Raw genomic sequence first — 16610 nt, forward strand, 5'->3', positions numbered from 1 at the left:
TCCTCTTTTTTCCATGAGCCTCCTGGCCATTTTAGGAGAGTTGGAAAGTATGAGTTAAAGCAGGAATGCTCAACCTGAGGCCCTCCAGCTGTTGCAAAACTACAACTCCTGGCATGCCATGATAGATGTAGGCTGTCCAGGGATGAAGGAAGTTGTAGTTTTGCAACAGCTGTAAGGCCGCAGGTTGGGCACCGTTGAGGTAAAGTATTCAACCAACAGGCTTTCAGTGATATAAAGATCTGCTAGGTCTCTGTGAACTAGTTGTCTCAAGTGATCACTATTCATTGGGAATCTGGAGGAAATTGCTCAATTGCCTCACAACACCGCCCAATATTGTACAGTTTCGACTAAAATCAATGAGATATCCATGTAAGCCATTGATGTACTTAGTCCACCAGATGAGAGGTTTTCTTGTGCTATTTGTGTTCTGGCGAATAGATTAGGGTAGATGGAAATGGCTTTTTGGTTTGATAAATAATAACATTTAAAGCATTGACATGGGTGGCTAATTATGGGATTTATTCTCTAGATGGTCGCTCTGCGTTTCGTGCCTTCCTACAGACCGAATTCAGTGAGGAAAACCTTGAGTTCTGGATGGCCTGTGAGGACTACAGAAAGACCCGCTCAGTGAACAAACTACCTGCGAAAGCTCGTCGTATTTTCCAGGATTACATTGATGTTCAAGCTCCCAGAGAGGTAAGCTGAGATAACCTAAATAATTACCTTCAACGATTCCATGTTCTCTCCTACTACTATTAGATTTATGAAGGTCCATAAAGGTTTGTGCTCTCAAAAACCTAGAGGATCATTTACTACACTGAAATATGCCTAAATTTGGCGAATTTCAGGTGCAGATAGAGGTGCATCGGTTAATTGTGCTACTATCTGCGACTTCGCCGCGCTCACGCCAGGTCTAAAATTGTGGACGTCTCATTGACTATTTTCTACTCCTGCTTTTAGGAATAGAAAAAGGTCTAAATGTAAGACACCTCGGAAGCTGTCTTACATTTAGAACTGGATGCACTGGATGCCTCTTCATAACTTCGGCGAATCCTCCACCAGCTATGGGGCTTTATTAAGACCAGCATCTAAAACACCAGTCCTAATAATGTGCCTCCTATTTACTATCCTTGCTCTGCAATAATCAAGTACTACTTTTGTCTTGTCATACCCTGGTATTTCACAGGAACACCATAAATATATTTGAATGAAGACGTAATATAGAACGCAACCCTTTGGAATAATTCAGTGAAACGGCTGGTGATTTTAAAAATAACCACTGAGCAACATTTTCTTGTCATAAGGTCATTACATTCCCTTAAGCGTATTCCATCTAGAACACAATGGTGATTCAGGCACCGAGTAGGTCATTTAAATTAACTCTCATGAATCATAAGCCATTCATTTTCAACTAAAGCTAAGATTTCACCCTCATATGACACTAACAGGGATTTCGCAGAAAGACATTCGCTTCCTGACTAATTACTTTGTCACGAAGCGCATTTCTTTGTATGTAGCGGACACAATGACAGGGAGCGGTGATTGCACCGCCCTCCATCATTAAACCCGTCAGATGCCGCGTTCATCTCTGAGATTAAAAATAAGGACTTTCAGTGGTTAATCAGTTTAAAAAAATAAAAAATACTCACCTTATCCATTTGATCGTAAAGAGCCCACCGTGGCCATCTTGATTAAAGACACTGCGTGAACGCCGGCCGGCATGGTGACGTCACACATCACCGCGCTGCTAGATTTCGCAACGCTATGTTCAATCAAGATGAATGCTGCAGGCTCTTCATGCACAAATAGATTAGTTATTTTTTTTACCACCATTCTAAGGGAAACTTGATTCGTTACCACCAAGGAAATTTGGCTTTGCAGCTAATCAAATTTTTCCTGAAATTCAGTACAAAGTCCAGTTCAGCAACTTTGCTCAACACTACCGGCTAGCTCTGAGAATATCCCAAAATATTCAGCTGCTTGCTTAACAATCTGCACTTTTATAAACTACTGATTTACTATTCGCTGGCCCTTTAAGTAATGATGAGTATTCTGAAGTCCCTACTTCATAGATTAGAGCATGAGCATTAGTGATACTGTTTCAGAACCATGGCTGGTATAAAGCACCAGCCTCAAATCCTTCTTCCACCTTCAGGTGTGGCCACATAGCGCTGACATTTCCTGCATTTACATCACTCGAGTGTAGTAACAGCCAGATAATTATATAAGAATCTATAATTGGTTCTACAGAAACTGATGACATAATAATAGTTAAAGGGGTTGTCTCCCTTCAGTAAGTGGCATTTTTGATGTAGAGAAAGTTAATACAAGCCACTTACTAATGTATTATTATTATCCATATTGCTTCCTTTGCTGGCTGGATTAATTTTGTCATCACATTATACACTGCTCGTTTCCATGGTTACAGACCACCCTGCAATCCATCAGTGGTGGTCGTGCTTTCACACTATAGGAAAAATTGTCAGCCGGGACCATTGGAGCGCACATAGACTAGTGCTTTTTCCTAAATTGTTCAAGCACGACCACCACTGATGGATTGCAGGGTGGTCTGTAACCAGTGTATAATGTGATGGAAAAATGTATCCAGCCAGCAAAGGAAGCAATATGGATAATCACAATACATTAGTAAGTGGCTTGTATTAACTTTCTCTACATGATAAATGCCACTTACTGAAGTGAGACAACTTCTTTAACTATTATTATGTCATCAGTTTCTGTAAAACCAATTATAGATTCCTTATATAATTATCTGGCTGTTACTACACTCGAGTGATGTAAATGCAGAAAATGTCAACGCTATGTGGCCACACATGAAGTGAGAGAACCCCTTTAATCGTTCCATGAAGCAGAAGAAACATGCATCATTTACCAAATAATAAGCAAGCCATAAAATCAGCATAACTGGGAGGAATGTGTAGACTCAGGCGACGGACGTTTGGCGTGATCCCAAGCTTCCACAGGACCTGAGCAAGAGTTTGATCATGTGAAACGGCCATTACCTGAGTGTACACATTCCTTCCATCCTTGCTGATTTTATGGATTGCTGAATAAAGGACATTTATTATTTGAGTGTCACAGGTTTCCTCTACTTCATGGAAACTTAAAGTGGCCCTGGAAAAAATAAAATAAAGTGGCCTCCATGTTGTAGGCGTGTGCAACTTGATAGAAGGCGAGTCAACGCGCCTTCTATCAACACAAAGTAGGCAGTGCTAACACAAGTATATGGGGCTAACACAGGGCTGCAGGGTCAGCAATACCATAATGCAGAACAAATACCCCCCTAGCTGAACTAAATACCATAATGCAGCACTAGATGCTGCCCCAGAAGCTGTCCCTCTGTGGTGGCCATCAATAAATACTGCTCAGTCCATCTTCAGTTGTCTCTAACTAAGTTATGGTGCCATGGCTCCCATGCCCCACTGCAGTATTCAACTGTGTCTCCATCCTGATGACAGCCATACAATTTAATTCAAGAGGCTATCTGCAGCCGCCAGCCAGGTACATGAGAACCTGATGCCCCCAGCGTTAATTACCGCGGTGCTGAGAGCATCAGATCATTATGTAGTTGGCCAGTGGCAGTAAGGAGGGCTTGGGGCAGCCTCCTAGGCATCGGCCCACCAGGGTTTATGTCCAGTTTGACCCTGACCCTGTGCCAAATGCTTTATGTTCCTAGAACAGTGAAGGCAGTGCAATCTCTTTTTGGATTTATAATAACAATTAAATATATATTGAGGAAAATGAAATATGTGTAATAAAATTTAATAAAATCCACATCATGCCAAACTTATATGTTTGTGTTTCCTTGTTGTCCAAAAGGTTAACATTGATTACCCAACTCGAGAATTGACCAAACGAAACCTTCTGCACCCAACATCGTCTTGTTTCGACCTTGCCCAACTGAGAGTGCGCAGCCTAATGGAAAGGGATTCCTACCCAAGGTTTCTACGCTCACAAATCTATAATGACCTGCTTAGCTGCACTCAGAAGAGCCCTTGTTAGTCGAATGAGCGACTGCAGAGACACAGTTGACACTTGACCATCCCGAGAAGGACCGTCTTGCACTATGGCCAAGAAGACTAAGAAGATTCAGTTTTGACTGCTTGAGACAATACAGCATCTTCACTGCCAATTCGACAAGTCTCATCTTCTTCATCATCATCATCATCTGGTTATCCTTAAGTTTAGTGTGGATGTTTAGAAGAAAAGGTCTAACAAACAAAGAAGAAGATGGCGAGAAGATCAAGTAACTACAAAGAAGGGCAGATCAGAACAAAAGAAGGAAAGGTCCTACATCCACCACACTGAATATGTTCTCAGTTTGTATACTCTGATTACTGTAGCAAAATGTCTAAATCTGTTTTCAACAGGTCAATATGTATATCTGTAAAGAGTACATTCCTATTCCTCCCATTCAATTATAATGTCTTGTTGGAATAGACTTTAATGGACAAATCAAATAGGGCTGATGGAAATTAGGCTTGAAAAAGGTGTCTTTCAGTATAAAAAATGGAGCCTCACATTCTGAGGAAATGCTGGCTCCTCAGAAAAAGTGAAGAGTTGGGAAATTGACATATATGTCTAAGAATTTTACATCAGTGCAAGTGATGGTTTTTCACATGGAGGTCAATTAATTAGGCTTTCCCTTCAGGCCATTCATTAGCTTAAGTGGATTGACGTGTTTATATTAGGAATTCATTCATTTTATGAGTGTGATCTCCAAGGAATAAGACTGCACAAGTAATTTATAGAATCTTTGAGAAGTCAATTTGTACACAGTTCTGCAATATTTAAGGGGAGGGTTGCCATGCTTTGTGCAGCCATGTTGTGTGCCATGTCCTCCGCCATGCCAATTCTGCAATAACCCCTATTATTCAAATAAGGGATAATAAGTTACACAGTGCTACCGATAGACCTAATTTACAACATGAAAACTATGCATGGTCAAGATTTTTCTGAAAAAATAGAAAGATATTTGATGATAGCCTAATGCAATTTGTAGGTTTCTAGAAATTAGATTAAGGGAGTTAGCGAAAAGATCAAGGTTATCTAAGTGATGCATCTTTAGAGGAATGGATGTCTGACGTCTCTATAAGAAGAATGTTGAGGGAACACAGTGGAGAAATATATGAGATTATTCACTTATTCGGCACCAAAAAACTTTACACGAATTAGAATTTCCATGAATACTTTTCATCTCCATAACATTTTAGAACAGATGATCATTATAATATAATTTATTTTTTCATTTGAAGATGTCCTAAGAAATATACTAAGAAATCTTCTAACAGTAAGCGTATGACTTCAGATGACCTACACATTAGAAAGCTATCTCCACTGACTCACACATGCATTCTCAGCCAAGTGTCCAAGTTTATATTCCATGGGGAAGGGAGAATAAGCTGCTGCCAGTCTCCTCTCCTGATTATCTCTGGTGACAAAAGAGGATCCAACATGCCAGATCCTTCCTTCTCCACCATGAGGGAAAGGGTAGAAGGCTACTTTTCTAGGTCATGGGCCAACTTTAATCTATTGTGAATGGGATCAGTAATGATTAGGGTTTATTGAGAGACTGCAAGAGGTCTTCTGATGCCATGTACTGGCTCCTGCAATTCCTGTCAGCAACATAATACCTATATATGATTATAGCACCATAATTACTTATATATACCTTATTTGCTACATATATGAAGCAAACTGGCATCTTAAAGGGATTCTTTCAGAACAAATGCAGTGCTATAAATTCCTAATATACCCTGTAGAGCAATCAAAGGGGCTGTGCAAGATTAGAGAGTCTTTAGTCTTTAGCTGAATGATCGTTCATCTAACAGCTATCTCCCCCGACTCCCTTCTGGCTTTCCATTACACATGCACATTCAGTTCAGCCAAACATGTATGTGTATCCAATGGGGAAAAGGGAGAGAGCCGACGACAGACAATAGAGATGAGTGAATTATTCAAAAATTTGATTCGGTTGCTTCACCGAATTTTACAAAAAAATTTTTTTATTGCAAATTATTTAGTAACGAAGCGGATTTCTTTGTAAGTAGTGGGTGCAATGACAGGGAGCAGCGATTGCGCTGCTCCCTGTCATTGTAACCCTCAGATGCCGCGTTCATACATGATTGTAGCATCTGATATAAAAAATATAAAAAAAATCATACTTACCCGATTCATTTGCTCGCGACGAGCCGGCCGCCACCATCTTGCTTGAAGATCTGGTGCGAAATCTCGCTCAGCCGTAATGACGTCATCATCACACCATCACCGTCATACATCACTGCGCACAGGATTTTGTGCTAGATCTTCAAGCAAGATGGCAGCGGCTGGCCCATTGCAAGCAAATGGATCAGGTATTAATTTATTTTTGTTTGTTACACATTTCAGGTTAAATCGATTCGCCACCATGAAGTATGAAGAAATTCGACTTTTAAGAAATTCGCTCATCTCTAGCACCCACATAACATTTTTAAATATGAGATGTTTTAATTTTCTAATATTACATTTCTTGGCATTATATGGCTACATGCAACCACATTTTTAAGCTCCATTGTTTTTGTGGTAGGAACTCAACAATAGGAACTCAACAGTTTTACTTTCCGGCTTGTATATAATAAGCACAATCAAAACAGATGAATATACCTTACATTTTGCTTGTGTAATATACAATATTCAAGGTCATGTTTACAGGATCCTATTTATTTCTGTAGGGGCTCGAAAGGGTGCCAAAAAATAATTTCTTTACAAGATCAGTTTTTTTTTCAACCTTTGAGGTCAAAAGATGCATAAAAAAAAAAACTAAAGGAAATTTATGAAGACTGATGCCAGATTATAATCCATTTCACTATCAGATTAGATCAGTTGCAGATCAGAAAAACATATTGCAAAAAACCACAAATGTGAACCCAACCTAATGTTAAGCTCTCCGTCTTCCCTTTGCTATTGGACATATCCTTTCTTAAGGCCTTATGCACAGTGGATCCAGGACATGGGACAATGATAAGGATTCTATAAAAAAGCTTTAGGCAATTTCTACATAGTGACAACTCGCCAGCAAAATTACCATGACTCAATATCAATGTTTCCATATGGGAAAACAGTTGCCGAACAACCTTCTAACCATCTGTACACAACATAGTGGCAGGTCATGTGGCTGGCCCTGCCCTGGTTTCTCCATCTCCTTTTTTATGTTGGGCGGTGAGAACCATAGTATTCAACACTCTAAGGGCAAGTAGGGATATTCTGGTTCTTCTGTCCTCGGTGGCAAAGTTTTTAATCCTACTAGGCGCCGATTTTTCATCTTTGCTATAGCATCCCCTTTAGTGCACCTTGGTCTCCAAATTTTTTTTCCCCATGAAGAAACATTAACTTCACAGTTGCGGTGCTAAGTGTCACCTTGTAGCCCCTTCCAAATCTTTCATCAATTCCTAAGGACAGGCAACATTTGTTACTAATAAGTCACATGTGAACCTGGCCTTATGGAACCAGAGTTTAAGCAAATCTAAGGAAATAAATAATATATTTATAGTTATATTCAGGTGTGAAAACAAATAAAAATACGCCCACCAGACCCATCAACTTAAAATGGAGTCCACTAGAGTTCTATCATGGTGTCATTCGGTTTGACTGGAATAGGGGCAATGCATGCTGTGCTGTTCTTCCTGTCAAATATGATTGAATTGGCAATGAAGGCTCCTTCCGATACAGGAATGAACATATCCTAAAATAATATTTGATTATTTTGTTTTGCATTTTGCACGTATATTCTAGTGATAGGTTTTCTTACTCAAATCCTGAATAAGCAAAGTATATTATGGGTGCCTAGCGTGAAAGAGAAGATCAGGAAAAGCTATGAACAAACCCTGTGTAGTCTCTGGCAGTCACACTCCCTTCTACCTGTCCCTTAAGTAATACAACTATACATTCAGTAGGTGAATAAGGAGAAAAAAAGGAATGTGGCTACTGAGAGAGACTACATAGAATTTGTTTGTAGTCTGTTACCGTGGGAACTGTATACAGAAAATGGTCACATATTGATACAACCTTATTTTAGATGCAAAGTTTAGCTTAGTTGAAAGGAAAATAGAAGTAAATATTTGCAATATCAGATGAGCGTACATTGGACCAGAGCAGCCTTTGTGTTGATTTATGTTGTCCCAGAAGTGATTTTAAGATCAGGCTGCAGTTGATGAATAGTCAGGACTGCCTGTGACGATCACACAACATCTCTTGCCGTCTAATGTGTGATCATTTTCTGACTATATTTGCAACACAAGACGGATTGAAAGTAAGGTTGTATATGCCAGGAAAGACTTTACACACTTTCCTGGCTCTATCCTGCTGCATTGCTTCTTGTGTATAGTCCTACTTGAAGGTATAACTATAGTAACACTGGCAGCTTGTGATGCTACCACAGCAATATCTCTTATTGTTCTAGATGGTCCTAATAGAAAACTGCTCCACAAACTCCTAATCCCACAGTTTTGGCAATCAGTATAATGGTATTATCTGCTTATCTGTCATTCTGATCCTGTCTATAATGATATCACCTCTGTGTATAGATAAGGCAGGATTCACAATAGGCAATTGTCAGAACTTTTCTATTCTTTCCTTGTGCAATGACCTCTGGACAGGTCCTTTGTAATCAGTGGAGCAGATCTGCAATATCACACACAACCTGTGGACAGGGTTGGTTCTGTTTTTGGAAGACAACAGTTATGTTTTTCTAATCCTGGAAAACCCCTCTAAAGTGATCATATACCTTCAGATAGGTGTTTGGTCAAATGTTTTTTGGCTGAGGCTATTCGTCCTGAGGTCTCAATATGGAGAGGAGATAAGCTGCTGCAAGATACCCTGGTGGCAGCTTATCTCCAACATCTGCCATTTGGGGATGGTCCAGATATCCCCATACATATCAGATGTTGGATATTCTGTAGCCATCCAACTCATTGATGTCCTTCTGGACAAACCTTTCTCAGAATGAAGCTGCCAGTGTGGGGTGGGGGGATAGGAATTACCTTGGGAGCTGCTTTTCAAACATTTATGAGCAGCCACTGTATTACATAGCAGACATTCGAATGAATGGGTGACCATGTGTGGGAGGCACCATATTGATGCCTGTATGCTAAATAGGGCTTATGGAAAGTGGTTGTCAGGTAGGAGTTAAATGGTTTCTCTGGAATTTGGTGAAAATCCCCCTTAGCTGACCTGTGGATAGTCCACTCAGTGCTTTGCCCCGGCCTGTCGGGTCACTGATTCCACCATCTCCTGCACTCACAAGACTGCCAGGACTAGATGTGAGCTCTTCTGCTCAGGTCCCGACCAAATGTGTTCCTTAGTCTCCTTGTTCAGTGGCCTGCTCTAAATGTAGTTCAACAGAAAGACCCAGGAATACATCCATTGACTTATATTAGAAATAATGTATACATCAAGGGTTATCCCAGTTGCAAGTTGGAATGGACTGGCAGACCACATGCTTGATCTCCCTCTCTGTTAGGGTGGGAGAACGGGACCCATGTTGTCAGGATGGTTGGTCGGGTGCCATAAATATTTTCTAAGAGATGTTTAAAATACATTATACAGTAGCAATATTTGAAATCTAGGTTCACTTTGTTATCTCAAGTGATAGTTAATTTAATTCACTCCAATCACTTGGCTGTGATTAGGAGTCCCATGGAAGAAAAGAGAGCGGTCATCACCCCAGTGATCCGACACCTATCCTCTATCCTGTGGATAGGGGATGAGTCTCATTCATGGGGAAACCCATTTAACTATAGGTAACACAAGAGCTGTAGTCAAAACAAGGCTTTGGTGTCTGAAGTGCCCAAAAGGCTTCTCTAGGGGGTAAAAAATTTGCAGCTACTACTGACCCATATACGTAGACTAGTTGTGCGAATGACGAATTACAGAATTTGCATTTGGGTCCAGGAGGAGCTTCAGGTTACCCCTCTGGGATTGCATACCCCATTAAAGGGATTTTCCAAGACTCTTATACAAATTACCTATCCAATTTCGTTATGAGCATATCCATTGGTGGGGACATTAATGTTATATTTTATGACTCTTCAGTTTTTGTCGAATGCAGGGGTTACAGGAGCCAGATGGTCACGAATAAAATGTGTTGGTGCTGCTGGATTATATAGATAGAATTTACTGCTGTCCATTCCCCTAAGCTAATGCACTATGTAAAGTTCTGAATTGACCATGTCAAAGGCTGTCATGACTTTTATAAACTTTTTGTTACTATGTAACTTTTTTTGGTCAGTGATTCCAAGTTCAAAGATGACCAGCTTAACTGGTTTAAGTTGGGCAAGATCCAGATCTTCCAAAGGATGTCATGTCCCTTGTGTACAGACACCTTGCTGTGAGAAGGAAATACGATGTTGGTTATTATTCCCTTTATGGCCCCTGTCGTAGAATCTCAGAAGGATGGGGGGATATAAATGGGATATAGCAGTCCAGGAGAGATTGCCAAATATGTCACTTAAAGGGTTGTGTCAGCTTCCTTGTATAAAATATGTGAGACTGTTTCTGTCGTATTAGCTGTTGCATCTCTCTCCATAGCTGTATGGTCATTCGTAGGATTTTTAAACTGCACACGGACATTTTCTGCCCTCAACATCCATTTTCATCTTTGTTCACTGGCGCGATTAAAATGCAACCATAGCAACCTGTCTAGCGCAATGTAAAGTGACTGGTGATGTCTTGGTAGGTTACGAAGCAACAGAAATATCATTTCTTTTTTAATTTTTATGTCTTTTTGCAAGTAATATCCATAGATTTTAGGCTAGAGGCTTGTGCTTGCTTTCTTTACCTACCAACTCCATACTAGTCTCCATACTCTGTATAAAGGACATGATTTCCTCTCCAGGCATAGATTGACCTAAACGTAACCGTCCTATAATAATAAGCCTATACGTGTGAATTTTATGTAGATCAGTCTTCAGTGTGTAGTGAAGAGTAAACTCACATGGCTCTGTAGCTTTGTCTTCTTCTACTTGTATCTACTGTGGAAACATAGTTAAAAATGGAAACCATGACTAACCAGACTAAGAATGGAAACCTCCCCTACAACATATCTATTTTTCTGTTTCAGTTTTAGCAAATGTTTCCATTTTTTTCTAGTGAAAACCACCGTCATAAAATGTAAAAGTCTATGACCACAAGAAAAATTGCACTCGTTTCAAAAGTTCTGTTCAAAAACTCTATAGTTAAAAAAGTTAAAAAAGTCTATAAAATAATAAACAAAATGAAATTAACAGCACAATAAAAACTATATAAAAAATTGCTTTTTTTTGGCTATGAGAGGGTAAAAGCAAAGGGTATTCACCAGGTGTGTTCAAGTCATGGTTTCTGCTGAGATCTTTGCAAATTTGACAGCACCCTGCGTATCTAAGACTGGCCATACACAAAATATAGCTATCCCTCTCTCATACACATGAAAACAACTGCCAGACACATCTGGAGTTGGCTTATCTTCTTCCCTGAGAGTAAAGGCTCATGCACACAACCGTACATGGATCTGCAAAAAAAAAGGATGACATCCATGTGCCGTCTGTGTTGCATCCTGCATGCGGATCTGTAAAAAAAAACGGAACAGAAACGGAAAAAAAATATGTTCGTGTGCATGAGCCCTAAATGGGGGTAACACTGGCTGATGGAACAACCAGTAGTTAGGAATAAAGGGTTCCATCCCGATAGTCGGCTGCTCGCTCAGTGAAGGTGTCTCCTTACTTGCAGCGATCTCCTCCACAGTATGAGGACGAGAGATCTCTATTGCCATCCCTCGTCCCAATGCAGAATCATTGTTTCTGGGCAGCAGATCACTGTTTAGACTGCACGATCTGCTGCCCAGAAACGATGATTTGTGTGCCTGCATGAACGTCAAGATCACCCAACAAAACGAGCGTTTCGCTTGTTCATCGGGTGAACGGCGGCACATTTAGATGGCCAGATTATCGGGAATGAGCGTTCGCAGGGACAGTTGTCGCGGTCCGAATCATTAAGTAGCAGTGATCCCATAGAAATGATTGGGATTGTCGAAACAGTCTCAACAAATCCAGCTGTGTTGGATTTCTACCAACTGTCGTGGCGATCCCATTCATTTCTATGGGATCACGGGCTACTCAGCGATCCTGACCGCAACCAGTTTTACCATGTAGCCCTTGCCTAACTATTGTTGGCCTAGCCATAGGATAGGCTATCAATATCTGATTGGCAGGGATCCGACACCCAGCACCCCTGTCAATCAGCTGTGGAGTTGGAACTACACAGCGCCATTTATTGTGCAGTGGACAGAGCTGGTAACTGCACCCATGTTCCCATTAATGTGGCAGTGCATTTACAAGTTCCATCCACTACACAAACTTCTGGAGCTTGACCTACTCTGAAACAGCTGATCGGCTGGTATGTCGAGCCCTTGCTAATCAGATATTGATGGTGTATCCTGAGGATTGGCTGTTAGTAGTGAAAGTGTGCACACTTTAAATCACAGATTAAGATGTCTGTCACTTTTATGTAATTTCTATGGTGAATATGGATATGATCACCTGTTAGACACATCTTCCACTTATTTTTACAGGGAAAACAGATAAATATCTGTAGGCAACGTCTATGCGGTGAAATCTACTTTTTTGATCACCTTTAATGCAACTGCAGTGTCTTGTATGAGCAATGTTTTATGTTGAATTCATCTGTCTACTCTGACCTATTGACGTTACTTGAATTATTGCCTTTTCTTTCCATGTATAAAAACAATCAGAAACCTACACAGAACTAGACTGTAAATGGCATATGACTGACTCCCTGATTTCCATTTTCTGCATGCCTCACGCATTTCTTATTTTCCAGTTGATCATTTTTGTAAAAGAAAATATATAAAAATAATAAACAAATACACACATTACACCAAAAGTTTGTTTTTGTTTAAGTTCTGGCCCATTTTGAAGGTTTATATAACAGTCTGTTACGGGGTCATGCATTTTTCCATATTATATGAATAATATTTTATGAACTCATAGACAGCTATGGGTGTGCTACTTTATAGTGTTAATCGAGCACCAAAATGCTGTGGTTCTCGAGTAGAACACTTTGGGATGCTCGGGTGCTCTACAGAGCACCAAAGCACAATGGAAGTCAATGGGAGAACCCGAGCATTAAACCAGTCACCCCCTGCCCTGCTCTGAAGAGGGGAGGGTGTCTGGTTCATAGGAAAAGGTCAGAAATTGATGGAAACACCACTGAAATGGTTCAGGAACAGCATGGGGAGGATGTCTTGATGCATCTTGGACTCCCAGGTCGCTGCTGGGAACGATGTTGTCTGAGTAGTACGCCACTTTTACAGACTGACAATAATACGCATAAAACCGAAGATAAAATCGGCTTTAGAGGAGAAATTGTTAGGAAACATTCTTTCCTGTATATTTACTTGTATATAAAGTGTAAGTGCGGCCAAAAATTACAAGGAAGAGGCACTCCGATACAACCTGTATATCACATAAAGGAGGGCCTCATTCACATTGTGGTACAATTGTTTAGGTAGTGGGACTCCTACACTCATAAAGCCTATGCACTAAGTGAAAGGGCTGCCAAAAATGACAAGGAACCGGCACTCCAATACACCCTTTATTACACATAAAAGAGGGCATCATACACACCCTTGAAAAATTGTGATTGATGGCCTGCTGGTGACCCTCAAAAACATTAGGAGCAATGGCCTGATGGTGACCCTATAAAACATTAGGGGCGAGGGCATGCTGCTGATCTGACCATCTAAAGCATTAGGGGTGAGGGTCTGCTGCTGAGCTGACCATCTAAAACATTAAGGTCGAAGGTCTGCTGCTGATCTTACCATCTAAAACATTAGGGTCGAAGGTCTGCTGCTGAGCTGACCCTCTAAAACATTAGGGGTGATGGCCTGCTACTGATCTGACCCTCTAAAACATTAGGGGTGAGGGCCTGCTGCTGAGCTGACCTTCTAAAACATGACAAGCGTACTGTCGAGTTGTTCTCCCCTATGCCCCCCTATTCCCAACCAAATAAAGCAGCCATTTTATTAAATAACAAACATACAATAAATAACATGAATAACCAACCCCAAAGACCTTCCCAGAAGGCCCGCCCAAGGAATACATAAAACATGGGAAGGGTCCTTGGAGCCCCGCAACCTGACAGGTAACTGCCCCGCCCCTCAATGAAATTTAATTACCTCTAGCCGATAAACGCCAACTAAGAGGCAGAAAAAACTAACCATGGGCAACAAACGTGGGCAGATACCCGCCATATAACGCCCCAAATTCCAGTATCTCGGGAGTCCAGAGACTACTTGGCTCCCTCCCCACCATGGCAGATCCACCATAACCAACAACTCCAAGGACCACCGCCCGGCCGCTATGACCCTCTAAAACATTAGGAGCAGGGTTAGCTTAATAAGCATGTTGATATGATGGATATAATAAGAGTCAACCGGTCAGCATTTTCAGTTCACAGGCGGATGCGCTGATCAGTTATTATGCCCCCAGCAGCACTAAATACCCGCTCTGACAAAACGCTGGAGGCAGGGCAGGCCAGCACCTCCAAGGCGTAGAGCGCCAGTTCGTCCCACGTGTCCAGCTTGGACACCCAATAGTTGTAAGGCACAGGCATTTTGCTAGTCCTCTGCACCAGAGGAATGAGGGATGAGAATTTCTCTTTGTAGCGGGGGTCGAGAAGGGTGAACAACCAGTAATTGGTGTTGGCCAAAATGCGTATAACGCGCGGGTCACGTGAAAGGCAGCATAACATAAAGTCAACCATGTGTGCCAGAGTCCCAACAGACAAGACTTCGCTGTCCTCATCAGGAGGATGACTCTCAATCTCCTCATCCTCTTACTCCTCTTTGGCCCATCCATGCTGAACAGATGGAATAAACCTGCTATGGGTGCTACCCTCTGTAGCGGAGGCAACCGTCTCCTGCTCCTCCTCCTCCTCCTCATCATCCAATTCGTGCTGAGAACACGAACTGAGGGTGGTCTGGCTATCACCCTGAGTACTGTCTTCCCCCATTTCTACCTCTTCCACATGCAAAGCATTCGCCTTCATTGTGAGCAGCGAGCATTTTTAGTAGACACAGCCATTTTCAGACACAACCATGCCTGGTTTTAGGTTGAGTGGCCAAAGCCACATCTCAGTCTGGTCCCTTATACCCTGCCACAGCTCTGCGGCGGTGTGCTGTTTGTCACCTAAGGAAATTAGTTTCAGCCTGTTGCCGCTTCCCCACTGCAGTGCTACATTGCTTCCAGCTACTGACTGATGGCTGACTGGTGCTGCAAGATGAGAATTCAAAGTTAGAAGTGGAGGAGGAGGGGGAGGAGAAGAAGGGGGGATGGAAGCCACTAATGTAGGTGGTGGCGGAAATCCTGATGGAAGTAGGGTCCACAATCATTGGCGTCGGTAGCACCTGTGCCATCCTTGGGTATGACTCACTCCTGGCCTCCACAACATTCACCCAGTGTGCCATTAGGGAAATGTAGCGTCCCTGGCCAAAAGCACTTGTCCATGCGTCAGTCGTTAGGTGGACCTTCCCAATAACTGCGTTGGTCAGGGCACGGGTGATGTTACGGGACACATGCTGGTGTAAGGCGGGGATGGCACATCAGGAAAAATAGTGGCGACTGGGGACTGAGTAACGAGGGACGGCCACCGCCATCAGGCGGCGGAAAGCCTCAGTGTCCACAAGCCTAAATGGCAACATTTCCAGGGCCAGCAATTTGGAAAGGTGCGCATTTAGTGCTATGGCCTGTGGGTGGGTAGGCTGGGTATTTGCGCTTTCGTTCAAAAGCCTGGGTATGGACATCTGTAAGCTGCAGCTGGGACACAGAAGTGGATGTGCTAACTGATGGTGCTTACAAAGGTCCAGGTGCAGGGCTGGAGGCATCCGGGCCTGCGTCTTGGACAGGGGATTGGCCAGCATGTAACACAGGGGAAGAGGAGGCAGTGGTGTGACCAGCAGACACTGATTGTGGACCCAGGCGTTCGGCCCATCTATTAGGGTGCTTTGATGCCATGTGGTGGATCATGGTGGTGGTGAGGTTGCTAGTGTTCACGCCCCTGCTCATTTTGGTGCGGCACAGGTTGCAAATAACAATTATTTTATCGTCCAGCACTTTTCTCAAAAAAGCACCAAACTGCGGAACACCTACCCCTTGGCAAGGGAGAGTGCCACAAGGGGTGCTCCGGGGAACAGTTGCGCGCCTTCTCCCTTTTGCTACCCCACTGCCTCCTTCCAGCCTGTTGCGGTGCTGCGGGTCACTTTCCCTCTGTACTGCTGTCCTCGCTCAGCTTGCCACCTTCCCAGATTGGGTCAGTGATTTAATCGTCCACCACCTCTCCACTTCCTCACTCTGGTCATCCTCCTGACTTGTTGACCTAACAAGAACCTCACTTATTGACAACTGTGTCTCATCTTCATCATCAACCTCTTGAGACACTAATTGCCGTTGACTTTTTGGCAACTGTGTCTCATCATCATCATCCACCTCGTGAAACACTAATTGCTGTTCCCCACCGTCATCTTCTTCTGACTGTGGATGCTCAAGAGTTTGGGAATCAGTGCA

At 42.3% G+C, this 16610-nt stretch overlaps 1 protein-coding gene across 1 annotated transcript in view; it reads left to right on the top strand.

Annotated features, from left to right (window-relative positions):
• Positions 1-4301, top strand: part of LOC122943740 (regulator of G-protein signaling 8-like) — an 81442-nt gene extending 77141 nt beyond the window's left edge. Inside the window, exons 4-5 of the mRNA XM_044301729.1 lie at positions 530-696; positions 3838-4301. Coding sequence (XP_044157664.1) covers positions 530-696; positions 3838-4020 — 350 coding nt within the window. The 3' untranslated portion in view covers positions 4021-4301. The remainder of the gene's footprint in view (positions 1-529; positions 697-3837) is intronic.
• The last annotated feature ends 12309 nt before the right edge of the window (positions 4302-16610 follow it).

Source organism: Bufo gargarizans, chromosome 7 (genome assembly GCF_014858855.1).
Source record: "Bufo gargarizans isolate SCDJY-AF-19 chromosome 7, ASM1485885v1, whole genome shotgun sequence".
NCBI classification, from domain to species: domain Eukaryota; kingdom Metazoa; phylum Chordata; class Amphibia; order Anura; family Bufonidae; genus Bufo; species Bufo gargarizans.